Below are 16,273 nucleotides of genomic sequence, written 5' to 3'. Positions count from 1 at the left end.
TTTGATCTAAAGAGCTTCCAATCAATATTTGGGAAGTTGAAATCGCCCATGACTGTGACTTCTGCATCTTTCCGAAATCTGTTTCTCCACATCTCTGCTGCTATTGGGGGGCCTATAGTAAACACCCAACAAGGTGACTGTACCTTTCCTATTTCTGACTTCAGCCCATACTACCTCCAAAGGCAGATCCCCCTTGAACTGCCTTTCTGCAGCCGTTATACCATTTCTAATTAGCAACGCCACACCCCCTCCTTTTTTACCACCCTCCCTAATCTTACTGAAACATCTGTAACCAGGAACCTCCACCAACCATTCCTGTCCCTCTTCTATCCACGTTTCCATGATGGTTTCAACATCGTAGTCCCAAGTACCGATCCACGCCTTAAGTTTGCCCACCTTATTTCTGATACTCCTTGCGTTGAAGTATACACACTTGAACCCATTTCTGTGTCCGCAAGTATTCCCTGTCAGTGCTACCTTCTCCACAGCCTCCCTACATTCTTGAACACCCTGAAAAACAGCTAACCTACTTCCTGGACTACAAGTCCGGATCCCATCCCCCTGCCAAATTAGTTTAACCCCCCCCTCCCCCCCTGAAGAGTGCTACCTCCCAGGATATTGGTGCCCTTCTGGTTCAGGTGCAACCCGTCCTGCTTGTACAGGTCCCACCTTCCCCAGAATGCAGTCCAATTGTCCAAATACCTGAAGCCCTCCCTCCTACACCATCCTTGCAGCCATGTGTTCAACTGCACTCTCTCCCTATTCCTTGCCTCACTGTCACGTGGCACCGGCAACAACCCAGAGATGACGACTCTGTCCGTCCTAGCTTTTAGCTTCTAGCCTAACTCCCTGAGCTCCTGAATGACCTCCCCACCCCCCTTCCTACCTATGTCATTGGTGCCAATGTGCACTTACCCAGATTAAACTCCATCTGCCATTTCTGCGCCCATATTTGCAACTGATCTATATCCTATTGTATCCTTTGACAACCTTCTGCATTATCATCAACTCCACTGATCTTTGTACTGTCTGCAAACTTACTAACTCACTAATCTACATTTTCATCCAAGTCATTACAAACAGCAGAGGTCCCAATATGGATCTCTGCGGAACACCATTAGTCATGGACCTCCAGCCTGAAAAACACCCTTCCACCACTACCTTCTGACTTCTGAATCCACGCAGCCAAGTCGCTGTGGATCCCATGCATCTTAATCTTCTGGATGAGCCTACCCTGAGGGGACGGCACGGTAGCTCAGTGGTTAGCACTGCTGACTCACAGCACCAGGGACCCAGGTTTGATTCCAGCCTTGGGCAACTGTGTGGAGTTTGCACATTCTCTCCATGTCTGTGTGGGTTTCCTCCGGGTGCTCCGGTTTCCTCCCACAGGCCAAAGATGTTCAGGTCAGGTGAATTGGCCATGCTAAATTGCCCATTGTGTTAGGTGTATTAGTCAGAGGGAAATGGTCTGCATGGGTTATTCTTCGGAAGGTCAGTGTGGACTTGTTGGGCCAAAGAGCCTGTTTCTACACTGTAGGTAATCTAATCTAGACCTTGTCAAAAGTCCATGTAAACAACTTCCACTGCTCTAACCTCATCAATCACCCTCATCACCTCCTTGAAAAATTCAATCAAGTTAGTAAGACATGACCTGCCCTGCACAAAACCATGCTGACTGTCCTTAATTAGTCCATGCTTTTCCAAATGTACATAAATCCTACCCCTAAGAGTTCTCTCCAATATCGGCCCAAACACCAATATGAGACTCACCAGTCTATAGTTTCCTGCATTATTCCTATTTCCTTCTTGAATCTAGGAACAACATTGGCTACTCAGCAGTCCTCCAGGACTTGTCCAGTGGCTAGCGAAGATACAAAGATCGTGGTCAAGGCCCCAACAATCTCCGCTCTTGCCTCTCTCAGTAATCTGGGGTAGACACCATCAGGACCTGGGGACTTATCCGCCTTAATGCTCTTCAAGAGACCAAACACCACTTCTTTCTTGATCTCAAAATGACCTAACATATTAGCATGCTCCAAACAAATCCCACTATCCTCCATATCTTTTTCATGAGTCAATACCAATGCAAAGTACCATTCAGGATCTCAACCACATCCTCTGCCTCCAAGCTCAAATTCCCTTCTTTGTTCTTGATTGACATAAGATCAGTGAGTGTTCTTACCAAGGTGTCTCACCAGGAAGCTCTTCTGCTTTTGAACTTTGTCTAAAAGTGAGAAAATTTGCCTGAACCAGGCAGTGCCACAGTGAGCTGCAGCAGGGAGCTCTCCATGGCTGCTGGGCAATTGCAGGTTAGCCATGAGAGCAATGATAATGAAAACAAACAGTGGAATTGGCTGACTCTGTGCAAGCAGCTTCCACCTTTAACCCTTTGACTCACACCCCTCTTCCATATTATAAACTTCATATGCAGTCTTGTAACCTACAAATCTACAACTGCACACGTGAAGGTAGGGCAATTGTTGACAGTGTCCATATTGGCTCAAAGCCCAGTGGACTTCAGATAAGAGCATCCAACTGGTCCAAGGAGATAAATACATAATCTACATCTAAATCCTCTGCAGCCATTGGAGTAGCCTCAGCAGGAATAGTTGAAAAATGAAAAGTAGAGAATTATACTTCTATAATTGTACGCATATGGGTGTTGAACGCATGTTAAATTATTAATGTTGCTTTTGTTTTCTATGTGTATGTAAATGAAAATTTTCAGCTCGCTGCAGTAACATTCAAGAAGCCTGAACCTATTGAGGATAAAGATTGGCACCAAAGCTATCATTTTCAACATTCACTTCCTTCACCACTATTGTTCATGGCAGCTATGTGTACTATCTACAAGATGCATTTCATTCCTTGCAAAAACTCTTGACAGAATTTTCTCAACCTATTTTCTCTACACTTGGAAGAACAAGGGCAGCAGGCAATGTGAACACCACCATCTCCAATTTCCCTTCCAAGTCAATCACCATTCGAACTTGGAACTGTGTTACAGTTCGTTCAATATCACTCGGTCAAAATTCTGATACTCTAACAGACGTTTGTTGTACGTACATCACAAAGACTGCACTGAGTAGTTCAAAAAGGTGCACCACCACCTTATCAAGGCAATTAAAAATGGACAATAAGTGCTAGCCTTGCCACCACTTATACATTGTGTCCGTAAATGAAATAAAAATAAATAATTGAAAACACAGTAATCAGTTGATGGGGCCAGAAGCTCCAACCTACCACATATGCTCTCTAAATGCTGCTACCAAGCTGATACGATGTAGAGACAGGAGAAAGTGAGGACTGCAGATGCTGGAGATCAGATCGGAGAGTGTGGTGCTGGAAAAGCACAGTCAGTCAGGCAGCAACCGAGGAGCAGGAGAGTTGACATTTCAAGCATAAGCTTCTCATTAGGAAAGCAGGAGAGTTGATGTTTTGACCATAAGCAATGTTGAGAAAGTGAACTGTACGTTTTCCCACCTGCATTCCTGATATCAGTCACTATCTGTTGGGAGAGAGATCCGTTGTAAAATGTGTCAGCTCCTTCATCTGCCAGAATCTGATAAGTTGCAGCTAATCTTGGAAATTTAATTATTTCATTTTCCTGGAGTACTTTGCCATTGGAATTGCAAAATATTTCACTGTTAAGAGACAGACAAGGTGTTGAGTAACAGAACAGAATAGTACATTTAAACATGTTCAAATGTTGCATTTTAACAAAAATGCACTATGTATTGCCTTCCTTCCTCCAACAGACATGTGTACAAAAGCACAGTATTCTTTTCAGCCCTCTTTATTGTGTTAGTAACCAAATTTTCCAGAATAACTTGGAAAAGGAATTTCAAATGTTCAAATAATAGCGACATGATGACAACACTTTAAGCGATTTGCTTTTCGAAGCAAACTTGCTTTTTTTTTTACAGTGCAAGCTTTTCTGAAGACTTTTCTCTCTCACTGAATTTTGGTGATCTTCCATGCCTCATTTTAACTCTTCACAAATTTGATCTTTCCAACCTCAGCATGAGCTCTCACCTGCATTCCTGAATCACGGCATCTTGCTAACCATAGCGGTTCTCCTTCTCCAGATCCTGGAAAACTAACTTTGTCTCTGAGTTCTCAGGGATATCTCAGACCTTTTCCTCTCAAAGTCCACCTACATGATTATGTGAATCACATCGGCCTTGTATCCACATAGAATCAGCTATCCGTGAGATGCCAACTCTCTTTCATCTTGGAAGCAAATGGACAACTTAAAGTATAGCTATTCACGACATGACATTCTTAACAACGTTCTGGGACCATGGAGGCAAACATTCCTGTAAAATCCTTGTAAGATCTTCCCAGCAAAACATCTGGGCTCCCTTTAACTTCTAAATATCAAATCATTCAGACTTGCTGTCAGGCAGACATCAGAATAGGCCACATCATCCCCTTCATTTTAGTTCAAATTAAGGACCAGACCCAAATATAGTTTTTTTTATTTGTCAAAATGATGATTTTTAAAAAAAGCCATGTACCTTAACAGCTGTGGTAGATCGTTTATATTAGACGTAAGCAAAATTTTGCTCTCACTGAATTCCAAACTACACATTTTCTGGGGGATGTCAACAGTTAACTTACATTCCAGAAAGCAGCAAATGAAGGATAGAATTGGATAGGTTAACATGGTAGTTAAGAAGGCATATGGGACGCTTGCCTTTATCGGTTGAGGCACAGGTTATAAGAGCAGGGAGCTTATGCTGGAGTATTGTGTGCAGTTCTGGTCACTGCATTAAAGGAAAGGTGTGATTGCACTGGATGGGTTGCAGCAGAGATTCGCTGGATGTTGCCTGGGATTGAGCATTTCAGCTATAGAGAGAGGTTGGATAAGCTTGGGTTGTTTTCTTTAAAGCAGATTGAGGGGGAACCCTGATACAGATGCATAAGATTGTGAGGGCATAGAGAAGGTAGATCTCCTTCGTCAAAGGGTCAATAAAAAGAGAGCATAATTTTAAAGTTAAAGGTAGGAGGTTTACAAGGGATTTGAGGAAAAACATTTTCACCCAGATAGTGGTAGGAATCTGCAATGCACTGCCTAGGATGGTAGTTCAGGTGGGAAACGTCACAACCTTTCAGAGGGTAATGGGGGGGGTTCGTTTTCAGACTGGAGGCCTGTGGCCATTGGTTTTCCACAAGAATTGATAAGATTAGATTCCCTACATTATGGAGACAGGCCATTCGGCCCTTACAAGTCCATACCGACCCTCTAAAGAGTAACCCACCCAGACCCATATCCTACATTTACCCCTGACTAATGCATCTAACACTATGGGCAATTTAGCATGGTCAATTCACCTGACCTGCACATCTTTGGATTGTGGGAGGAAACCAGACACCCAGAGGAAACCCACATAGACACGGGGAGAATGTGCAAACTCCACACAGACAGTCAGCTGATGCAGGAATCGAACCTGGAACCCTGGCACTGTAAGGCAGCAGTACTAACCACTGAGCCACCATGCCACTTCAAACTCTCACATTTATCCTGGATTTGAACCCAGGATTTCTCATACTTAACAATTTACCCTTTGGTGCTGGGTCCACTGTTTTTTGACATTTATATCAATATTTGGATGTGAATATAGAAGATATGGTCAGTAAGTTTGCAGATGACACCAAAATTGGTGGAGTGGAGGATAGCCAAGAAGGTTACCTCAGAGTACAACAGGACCTTGATCTGATGGACCGAGGAGTGACAGATAGAGTTTAATTTAGATAAATGTGTAATGCTGCATTTTGGTAAGGCAGATCAGGGCAGGACATACCCATTAATGGTAAGGTCCTAGGATTGTTGCCGAACAAAGAAACCTTGGAGTGCAGGTTCATAGCTCCTTGAATGTGGAATCGCAGGTAGACAGGTTGGTAAAGAAGGTGTTTGGTATGCATGCCTTTATTGGTCAGTACATTGAATATGGGAGTTGGGACGTCTTGTTACAGCTGTAAAGGACATTGTTCTGGATTAGTGGTGCTGGAAGAGCACAGCAGTTCAGGCAGCATCCGAGAAGAAGTAAAATTGATGTTTCGGACAAAAGCCCTTCATCAGGAACACAGGCAGAGAGCCTGAAAGGTGGAGAGATAAATGAGAGGAGGGTGGGGGTGGGGAGAAAGTAGCATAGAGTACAATAGGTGAGTGGGGGAGGGGATGAAGGTGATAGGTTGGGGTGGGGGGAGGGTGGAGTGGATAGGTAGAAAAGAAGATAGGCAGGTAGGACAAGTCATGGGACAGTGCTGAGCTGGAAGTTTGGAACTGGGGTGAGGTGGGGGAAGGGGAAATGAGGAAACTCTTGAAGTCCACATTGATGCCCTGGGGTTGAAGTGTTCTGAGGCGGAAGATGAGGCGTTCTTCCTCCAGGCGTCTGGTGGTGAGGGAGCGGTGGTGAAGGAGGCCCAGGACCTCCATGTCCTCAGCAGAGTGGGAGGGGGAGTTGAAATGTTGGGCCACAGGGCAGTGTGGTTGATTGGTGTGGGTGTCCCGGAGATGTTCCCTAAAGCGCTCTGCAAGGAGGCGCCCAGTCTCCCCAATGTAGAGGAGACCATATCGGGAGCAACGGATACAATAAATGATATTAGTGGATGTGCAGGTAAAAGGACATTGGTTAGGCCACTTTTGGAATAGTGCATTCAACTGTGGTCTCCCAGCTATAGGAAAGCTGTTGTGAAACTTGAAAGGTTTCAGAAAAGATTTCTGAGGATGTTGCAATGGTTGGAGGGTTTGAGCTATAGGGAGAGGTTTAATAGGCTCGGGCTGTTTTCCCTGGAGCGTTGGAGGCTGGGGGGTGACCTTATAGAGGTTTACAAAATGATGAGGGGGGGCATGGATAGGGTGAACAGTTAAAGTCTTTTCCTCAGGGTAGAGGAGTCCATAAATAGAAGGTACAGGTTTAAGGTGGGAGGGAAAATATGCTAAAAGTGCAACGTTCTCACGTGGAGGGTGGTGCGTGCATGGAACAAGCTGCCAGTGGAAGTAGTGGAAGTACAATTCCAACATTTAAAATGGGTATATGAATAGGAAGGGCTTAGAGGGATATGAGCCAAATTCTGCTAAATGGCACAGGATTAATTTGGGATATCTAGTTGGCATGGAGGAGTTGGACCAAAGTGTCTGTTTGCATGCTGGGCATTGCTATGACTCTAACTACTTAGATAAGCACTTTAAGTGTCATAACATTGAAGGCTGTGGGCCTAGTGAGGAAAGATGGTATTAATGTAGGTTGTAGTGCATTTTAGGTGATACAGACTCAATGGGCCAAAGGGACTCTTCTGTACGGTATGATGCTATGACTCTAATTCTCTGAATGGAGCCAATATTTACAGACTTTTGTTTGTTGATATATTTACTACAAACATACAGCTTCCAACTAAACCTTTACAATTCTTAGACTGCCACTATAAATTGGCATAGCACAAGTGAACCCCTAAATGATATCCACGACGCTTATAAAATAACACACAATTGAAATTCAACAATAACAGTCAGGAGCAATAAAGCAAAGGCTGCTGTAGTTGATCAGTGACACAAATTATATATAATATGCTGATATACGTGCGTGCTCTGAATAAAGTCAGAATAATCAAATACGCCTTTTTTTGGGAAATCCAAGAACATAAAAAAGGTTGAGAACTGATGGGAGAGAATGCAGAAAATTAGAGATAGTGATTGGAAAACTTCAACTTGGATTATAAAGGAAGACTCAGGGAATTAAACAGTCCTGTCACTTTAAGATTTGAAAGAGGAAATGTTTTTCTAAATCTGAGTTGTGTGAGTTTTGTGGAGGGATTTCCGACATGGAGAGGTGAGATTTCTCATTGTTTCTTTCCAAACTTACCTCATTAACTATCTACCTCTTCCCAAAAGAACTTGTCACTCAGTAAATATCCTGCAATTCACTAGCAACCCTTTCAGCAAAGGTCATCTTTAAAAGCTGCTTGTGCTTAATGATGAAGTCAGTCTAAAACTATCCTGTATGATTCTTTACATTTACCCTAGACATTGCAGAGAGGGGTATTTTGGCATCCTTGTTTGTGGGCAGGAACCTGTGTGACTTGCTGGTCAGGGTGATGCAGAGGAGGGCTTTCCTCTTCCCTTAGAATCAGCTGTGGAGACTATCACACCAGACCATGCCCTTGCTCGTCTGAGGTTTCCATCCAGGCTAAAACAGTCTCAGCCTTCTGGAGGGATGGTCAGCACTGTAGGAAGTAGGTCAGTGACATCCTCAGGATCAAGACAGAGTTACCAGTCTCCACTAACGAGAAAGAAGTGGAGACTGATAAAGATGCTGAGGGACCAACATTGATGCTGAGGAAGTCAGGCCTGAGAAAACTTGGCAGCAACTCGATTTGAGGCTAATTGATTTTGCATTACCATCTGTAGATGCTCGGAATTATGGGCCAAATGTTCCTGTCCTCATAATGATACTAGATATATAATTTCAATCATTAAGCTGCTTTGTTTGGCATAAGTTCAACGTGACTTTTTTTCCCCTTTGCATCCATATCCTGTTACTGAGTACATCTTTAAAATACCACAAACAAGTGCAATAAATAATCAAGAAAGCTCATGAAATGCTAGCCTTTACATCCAGAGGACTGGAGTATAAGGATACAGAAATTATGCTGCAGCTACAAAACATTGGTTCGATTCTGTTGGAGTATGTGAGCAGATCTGGGCACCACATATTTGGAAGGATGTGTTGGCCTTGGAGGGAGTACAACATAAGTTTACAAGAATGATACTTGGACATTAGGGTTTAAGTTATGAGAAGAAATTATACAAATTAAGCCTATTTTGTCTAGAATTTAGACTGTTAAGGAGTGATCTTTTCAAAGTCTTCAAGGTAATAGCAGGAAATGACAGAGTAGATAAAGATAAACCATTTTCACTATTTGGGGATTCTTGACCTAGGGAGTATAGTCTGAGAATTAGGGCTAGACTGCTCAGGAGAGATGTTAGGAAGCATTTCTACACATAAAGGGTAGATGTTAGGAAGTCTCTTCCGCAAATGGCAGTTGATGCTGGATCGGTTATTAATTTTAACTCTGAGATTTTTGCTGAGTCAAATACCGCATATGAAGTCAGGCTAACCTCACAGTGAATGGAAGAACGATTTGAGTTATTAAATGGCCTAGTGATATTCCGATGTTTTAGTGTTTAGTTTTCTGGCTGAGCAGAAAACTATAGAGTTATGCATGATTACATAGGAGATACGCTTACCGGTTTGCAAGAGCCATTCATCTATCACTGAGATGTCAAGTTGAACTATGCTGATTGACTCCCGAAACTCAAACATTTAGTTTAACTTCTTAATTTTCAGAGGTTATATTCTTTCCAGAGTGCAGCAATGACTGAGCCTCAGTGCACTTTGCATTGTTGATCGTATTTTGAACATCTACAGTTATTGTCACTGTTCAAGGTGGATTACAAGGAAAACATACCAGAAGTCTTAACAGATTTAAAAAGACCATTTGACTGTCTTACAAATTGTTTCATGTGTAATGCTGTAAAGAAGGTTCCCACTGTGTTCCTAAAATGATTCAGTGTTTTTTGCATAAAAATGTTCATTAAGATCTTCTTTAAATGTATAAGTTGGTTGAGAGAGGCCAAAGTGAACACAGACGCCTTTAGATTGATTAATGATGGGAACCAGAAAATGACATAAGAGTTGTATAAATACATTGAATCAACCTTCACAGTAGAAGACACAAATAGCATTCCAAAAATACTACATAGTCAAGGGGCAAAAAGGGGACAAGAAATAAATACAATAACTATTACTAGAGAAAAGGTCATAGGGAAACTAGTGAGCTAAAGGCTGACAAGTCCCTTAGGCATTGGCTTGTATCCTAGGATATGAAAGAAGGTAGCTGCAGAGATTGTGGACACACTGTAGTAATCTTTCGAAAATAGTTATATTCTGGAAAAGCTGAATTAGAGAAGTATTTGTGTAACACCTTCATTTAAAATGGGATTCAGCAAACAGGTAACTATGGGACAGTTACCTTAACATTCATTAGGAAAATGTTAGTCTATTATAAATTTTGTAAGACAGAGCATTTAGAAATACATCATATGTTCAGAGTCAACATGTCTTTATGAAGTAAAAGTCATACTTGACAAATTTACTATTTTTGGGGGGCAGGTGAAGAGCAAGATAAAGAAAAATCAGTAAATATAATAAATTTGGATTCCCAAAAGGAATTCAATAAGGTTACCCACAATGAGGTTATTTAATAAGAACCCATGGTGTTGGAGTAATATTGAGCATCGAGAGAAGATTGGATAACTAATAGAAAATAGTGAATTAGGATATAGGGGTCATTTTCAGATGGTAACTAGCAAAGTACACTGGGATCGGTGCACAGGCAGCAATTATTTACAATTAAAACTGATGACTTAGATGAGGGAAATGAAAGTACTATCACCGCATTTGCAGATACACAAAATAGTGGGAAAACGAGTAGTGAGGATGATATAACAGGCTGAATCTTATGTTTTATGATTAAACCTGAGCTGTGTTTATTCTTTTGGAGGGTTATTCATTGCTTTCCTGCCATATTTGCCAAACTGACTTCATTAATTACCAACAATGCCCTAATGCCCCAAATCGCATATCTGATTTTGGCCCATCTTACCACGTGCCATTGCCACAACCACTCTCTACTCAGCTGATATCTGCTAAAACATCACCATTCCTTGTGCTGTAAGGTCATTGTGTATTTAGACAAGCGTGACAATCTGACATTGCTTCTCACTGGCAATGGTGGCACAGTAACCACTAAGCTACGCTGAGTCCAGCACACAACTGCATGGCTGACATTCCTTTGCACATACAAAATCATTCACTCACCTGGATCTTGTCAAAACACAAATACATATATTTCACTTACATGTAGATACATGCCATCTAAACATCTAAGTTCTTTATAGTCCATCCCCAATGCCCACTGAAGACCTGCATCTTGTCATTATCCAACAGGGGAACATCACATATAGTGAAGTGATCAGACAAAAACAAAGATAAATGTGAACTTTTAGTTACAGGAAGCAAATGTGAATACAAACAAAGCCAATCAGGTTTCAGTATTATGAACAAAGGTTATTTTAGTAATGATGATTTTCCGCTACACCGAACAGGCTTGTATGAAAATGAGTATCAATGAGATTCTGTCTGGCTTGTAGCATCCAATGCAGCTTTGCTCTGTCATGTAGAAAGACAGGTTACTCCCCCTCAATGTCCTCTTTCTCAGAAGACGACTGTTCCCAAAAGCATTGAGACTATACCATGGGTATATAGTACATTGTGTTGGTTGATAAAAATAGAGGTATCAATCCCCAGAGCTGTGATTGTCCATGTTTATTCCTGTTAAGAAAATACCGTGTAGAGAGCTTAGAAGTTAAATGGTTCTGATTAAAAGATGTTATCAAAGGGTTAGCATTGATGCACAAGTGAGGTGCTCATCCTGAAACAATTTTTTGCGGTTATGTCCTTGTCACATGCAAATCTTTGTTGAAGAGCTATCAGATATCTATGTTCTTTAAATGGTGATGAAAGGTGCATGAATTGCTGTGTGTTGTGTCTCCTTTGATGTCCCAAATTTGAATCCTGGCAATCATGTGAGGCAGTACCACTGTAGTGGTAGCTGCAGTGAGGCATGGACAACATGGTGGTTAGCACTGCTGCCTCACAGCACCAGAGATCCAGATTCAATTCCACTCTTGGGCAACTATCTGTGTGGAGTTTGCAAATTGTTTCTGTGTCTATGTGGGTTTCTGATGGGTGCTCCAGTCTCCTCTCACAGTCCAAGGATGTACAGGTTAGGTGTATTGGCCATGCTAAATTGCCCATAGTATTCAGGGATAGATTAGATTCCCTACAGTGTGGAAACAGGCCCTTCGGCCCAACCAGTCCACACCGACCCTCAGAAGAGTAACCCACCCAGACCCACTTCCCTCTGTCTAATGCACTAATGCACAGATTAATTGTGTTAGCCATGGGAAATGCACAGTTACAGGGATAGGGTAAGGGAATGGATCTGGATTGGATGTTCTACGGATGGTAGGTATAGTCTTGTTGGGCTGAATGGCGTGTTGGGGTTCTAAGAGTGGCAGATATTGAGCACACAAGATGTCTGATGGAGATGGCAGGCATCCATTCTTTTGTGTGACAATCATGTAGAATGGCAAACTTACAATGCTAACTTACACCTATATGAGAATGAATAGGCAATGATACCTACCATAGCAGAATGCAGCAAATCATACAAACGTTTTGGGATATTGAAATCAGGGTCTGTTGAGTAAACCAAGTGCACTGACATCTGTGGCCACTACCAGGCTGCCTTCATCATCAAGATGACTGCTTGTTGCCATTTCTAGGGAAAAGCACTTCTCTCATTGACAGCCTGCAGGATAGCTTCTAGGGTGGCATCAGTGAACCATGGCATTGGTTTTTGATGGGCCTCTGACAACTCCAGGAGTATGGTGATGAGTAAGGTTGTATGTTGCTGCTGCTTTGCAGCAAGTGAAGTGCTGTCTGGGTGAATGAGGTCCCTTCAGAATCTTGTGTGTTTAAACATAATTGTCTTGATTGTTTCTCAACACCAGTGAATAATTGAATCATTCCCTCATTTATTGGACAATGTTCTCATACAAGCCCCAATTTAATGATTGTTCGCTGTACTGCCTCCAATAAAATATATTCTTTCTTAAATTTGGAACCAAAATATTCCAGATGTGATCTCCTTAAATGTTGTTGTAAGTTTTTGTTTATTTTTTTCCTCCTGGCATGGAGCTTGAGCACTTTCAGCTGCTGGTTCATGTGCATCATGTTTCTGAAGTTGCAATGGCTGAGGGACCCACTATCATCTCCCCAGTTCAAGAACTGAACAAAGATTTGATTATTACTGTACTACAAATCCTATGCTATAAAGGCCATTTGCCATTTGCCTTCCTATCTGATTGCTGTATCTGCATGCTAACTTACTATATTCCTCGAAAGTCTATTCAAGTCACGCTGAGCATCAACATTTACAATAAAACATAAACAAAGAACTGGAGATGTTGAAAATCTGAAACACAAAGTGCTGGAGAAACTCAGCAGGTCTAGAAGCATCTGTAGAGAGGGGCAGAGTTAGCATCTTGAGTCCAGCGACCCTTCATCAGATCTGTGAGAACAAGATTTAGAGGTTTCAATCCTTTCAAAAACAATTATGTTTTGGTCATCTTACAACCAAAGTGAAAATCTTCACACTTACCAACATTAAACTCAATTGGCCATCTTGTTGTCGACCCATTTATTCTAACTATATCTCTTTGCAGCCTATGTCTTACCCACAGACTCTTTTCTACCTAGCTTCCACCTAGTATCGTCAGCAAACTAAGATACTCTGTAAACTCTGTCAAACTCTGTCTCTTTACCTGAGTCATTCATATAGTTTGTTAGTAAGTCAGGGCCCATCATTGATCCTTGTGACCCTCCACTAGTCGTACTGCGCCAACTTAAAACTTGCAAGTAGCATTAAAAACATGTCATAGTTACATAAAGAAAAAGCCACTAGTTCAGAGTTCTGTTGGTGCACCAACAGAACTAAGAGTGGGGGTATTGTCAATGACACTGAGGAAATGGCAGACATGTTGAACAATTGTTTTGTTTTAGTATTCACAGCAGATATTAGGCCATTCAGCCCATCAAGTCTGCTTTGCCATTCAATCATAACTGATAAGTTTCTCAACCCCATTCTCCTGCTTTCCCCCCATAACCCTTGATCCCCTGGACAATCAAAAATTTATCTATCCCCATCTTAAATATACTCAATTACCTGGCCTCAATATCTTTATGTGACAGTGAATTCCATACATTCACCATTCTCTGGCTGAACAAGTTTCTCCTTATCTCCATTCTAAAGGTCTTCCCTTTACTCTAAGGGCTCAGATCCCAGTCTCTCCTACCAATGGAACCATCTTCCCAGCATCCACACTGTCCAGGCCATTCAGTATTTTGTATGTTTCAATTAGATTCCCCCCTCATCCTTCTGAACTCCATCGGATATAGTCCCAGAGTCCTCAAAGGTTCCTCATATATTAAGCTTTTCATTCCTGGGACCATTCTCGTGAACATCCCCTGAACCTGCTCCAGGGCCAATACATCCATCCTGAGATATGGGATCCAACACTGCCCACAATACTCTAAATATAGCCTGACCAGAGCCTTGTAAGCATATCCCTGCTTTTAGTTTAGATTCCCTACCTGCACATCTTTTGTGCTGTGGGAGAAAAACGGAGCCCAGAGGAAACCAACACAGACACGGGGAGAATGTGCGAACTCCACACAGACAGTCACCCAAGGCTGGAATTGAACGTGGGACCCTGGCACTGTGAGGCAGCAGTGCTAACCACTGAGCCACTGTGCCACTGCCCTGCAAACATTGCATTTGTCTTCCTAACTACTGATTCAACCTGCAAGTGTACTTTGAGTGTATCCTGGACTAGAACTGCCAAGTCCCTTTCCAGTTCAGATTTCTGAGTTTTCTCACCATCTAGAAAATAGTCCATGCTTCTATTCTTCTTATCAAAGTGCATGACATCACACTTTCCCCATTGTACACCATCTGCCACTTCTTTGCCCACTCACCTAACCTGTCCAAATCCTTCTGCAGCATCCCTGCCTCCCGGATAGTATCTGTCCCTCCACCTATCTTTGTATTATCTGCAGACATAACCAGAATGCCCTCAGTTCCTTCATCTAGATCATTAATGTATAACTTGAAATGTTGTGGTCCCAACACTGACTTTTGTGGAACACCACCTGTCACCAGCTGCCATCCTGAGAAAGACATTTTTATCCCCACCCTCTGCTTTCTGCCAGGCAGCCAATCTTCTATCCATGCTAGTACCTTGCCCCTAACACCACGGGCCCTATCTTACTCAGCGGCCTCCTGTGCGGCACCTCCTTTGTGGCATTCTTGAAATCCATGTGGATAACATCCATTGGCTCTCCTTGGTCTAATCTGCTCATGGAAGATGACTTGCTACAACTCCCAAAGAAATTAAGAAAGGATCAGGGACAAGTTCTGAATAAAATTCGCTTAAGCAAATCATCAATAATGTGGAAAATATTGGAACTGACAAGTGACAAATCACTCGGACCTGGTGGTTTCCATCCATGGGTGTTAAAGGAGGTAGAAGAGTATATTGCCAATATGCTCATCATAACCTTTCAGAGTTCCCTGGATTCAGGAGTTGTACCTGTAAATTGGAAACTTGGGATAGTAGGGAATTGCAGGCTAACTAGCTGGACACCTGAGGTGGGGAAATTGTTGGAGTCTGTAATCAAGGACTAGGGTAACTGATCATCTCAAAAACTTTCATAGAACATAGAACAATACAGCACAGAACAGGCCCTTCGGCCCACTATGTTGTGCCGAACATTTGTCCAAGCTTAAGCACCTATCCATGTACCTATCCAATTGCCGCTTAAAGGTCACCAATGGTTCTGACTCTGCCACTCCCACAGGCAGCGCATTCCATGCCCCCACCACTCTCTGGGTAAACAACCTACCCCTGAAACCCCCCTATACCTTCCACCCTTCATCTTAAATTTATGTCCCCTTGTAACACTCTGTTGTACCCGGGGAAAAAGTCTCTGACTGTCTACTCTATCTATTCCCCTGATCATCCTATAAACCTCTATCAAGTCACCCCTCATCCTTCGCCATTCCAATGAGAAAAGGCCTAGCACTCTCAACCTATCCTCGTATGACCTATTCTCCATTCCAGCCAACATTCTGGTAAATCTCCTCTGCACCCTCTCCAAAGCTTCCACATCTTTCCTAAAGTGAGGCGACCAGAACTGCACACAGCACTCCAAATGTGGCCTAATCAAGGTCCTGTACAGCTGCAACATCACCTCACGACTCTTGAATTCAATCTATCTGCTAATGAACGCTAATACACCATAGGCCTTCTTACAAGCTCTATCCACCTGAGTGGCAATATTCAAAGATCTATGAACATAGACCCCAAGATCCCTCTGCTCCGCCACCTTACTAAGAACCCTACCGTTAACCCTGTATTCTGCATTCTTATTTGTCCTTCCAAAATGGACAACCTCACACTTGACAGGGTTGAACTCCATCTTCCACTCCTCAGCCCAGCTCTGCATCATATCTAAGTCTCTTTGCAACTGACAACAGCCCTCCTCACTATCCACAACTCCACCAATCTTCGTATCATCTG

At 42.5% G+C, this 16,273-nt stretch overlaps 1 protein-coding gene across 2 annotated transcripts in view; it reads right to left on the bottom strand.

The window, feature by feature from the left end:
* Positions 1-16,273, bottom strand: part of LOC140487759 (glutathione hydrolase 1 proenzyme-like) — a 142,556-nt gene that overhangs the window by 63,167 nt on the left and 63,116 nt on the right. For both annotated transcript variants that reach the window (XM_072586992.1, XM_072586991.1), the window contains exon 6: positions 3,484-3,644. In XM_072586992.1, the coding sequence (XP_072443093.1) occupies positions 3,484-3,644 (161 nt within the window). The remainder of the gene's footprint in view (positions 1-3,483; positions 3,645-16,273) is intronic.

The sequence above is a fragment of the Chiloscyllium punctatum genome, chromosome 17 (genome assembly GCF_047496795.1).
Source record: "Chiloscyllium punctatum isolate Juve2018m chromosome 17, sChiPun1.3, whole genome shotgun sequence".
In the NCBI taxonomy this organism is placed as follows: domain Eukaryota; kingdom Metazoa; phylum Chordata; class Chondrichthyes; order Orectolobiformes; family Hemiscylliidae; genus Chiloscyllium; species Chiloscyllium punctatum.
This window is presented reverse-complemented; position numbering and strand designations above follow the sequence as displayed.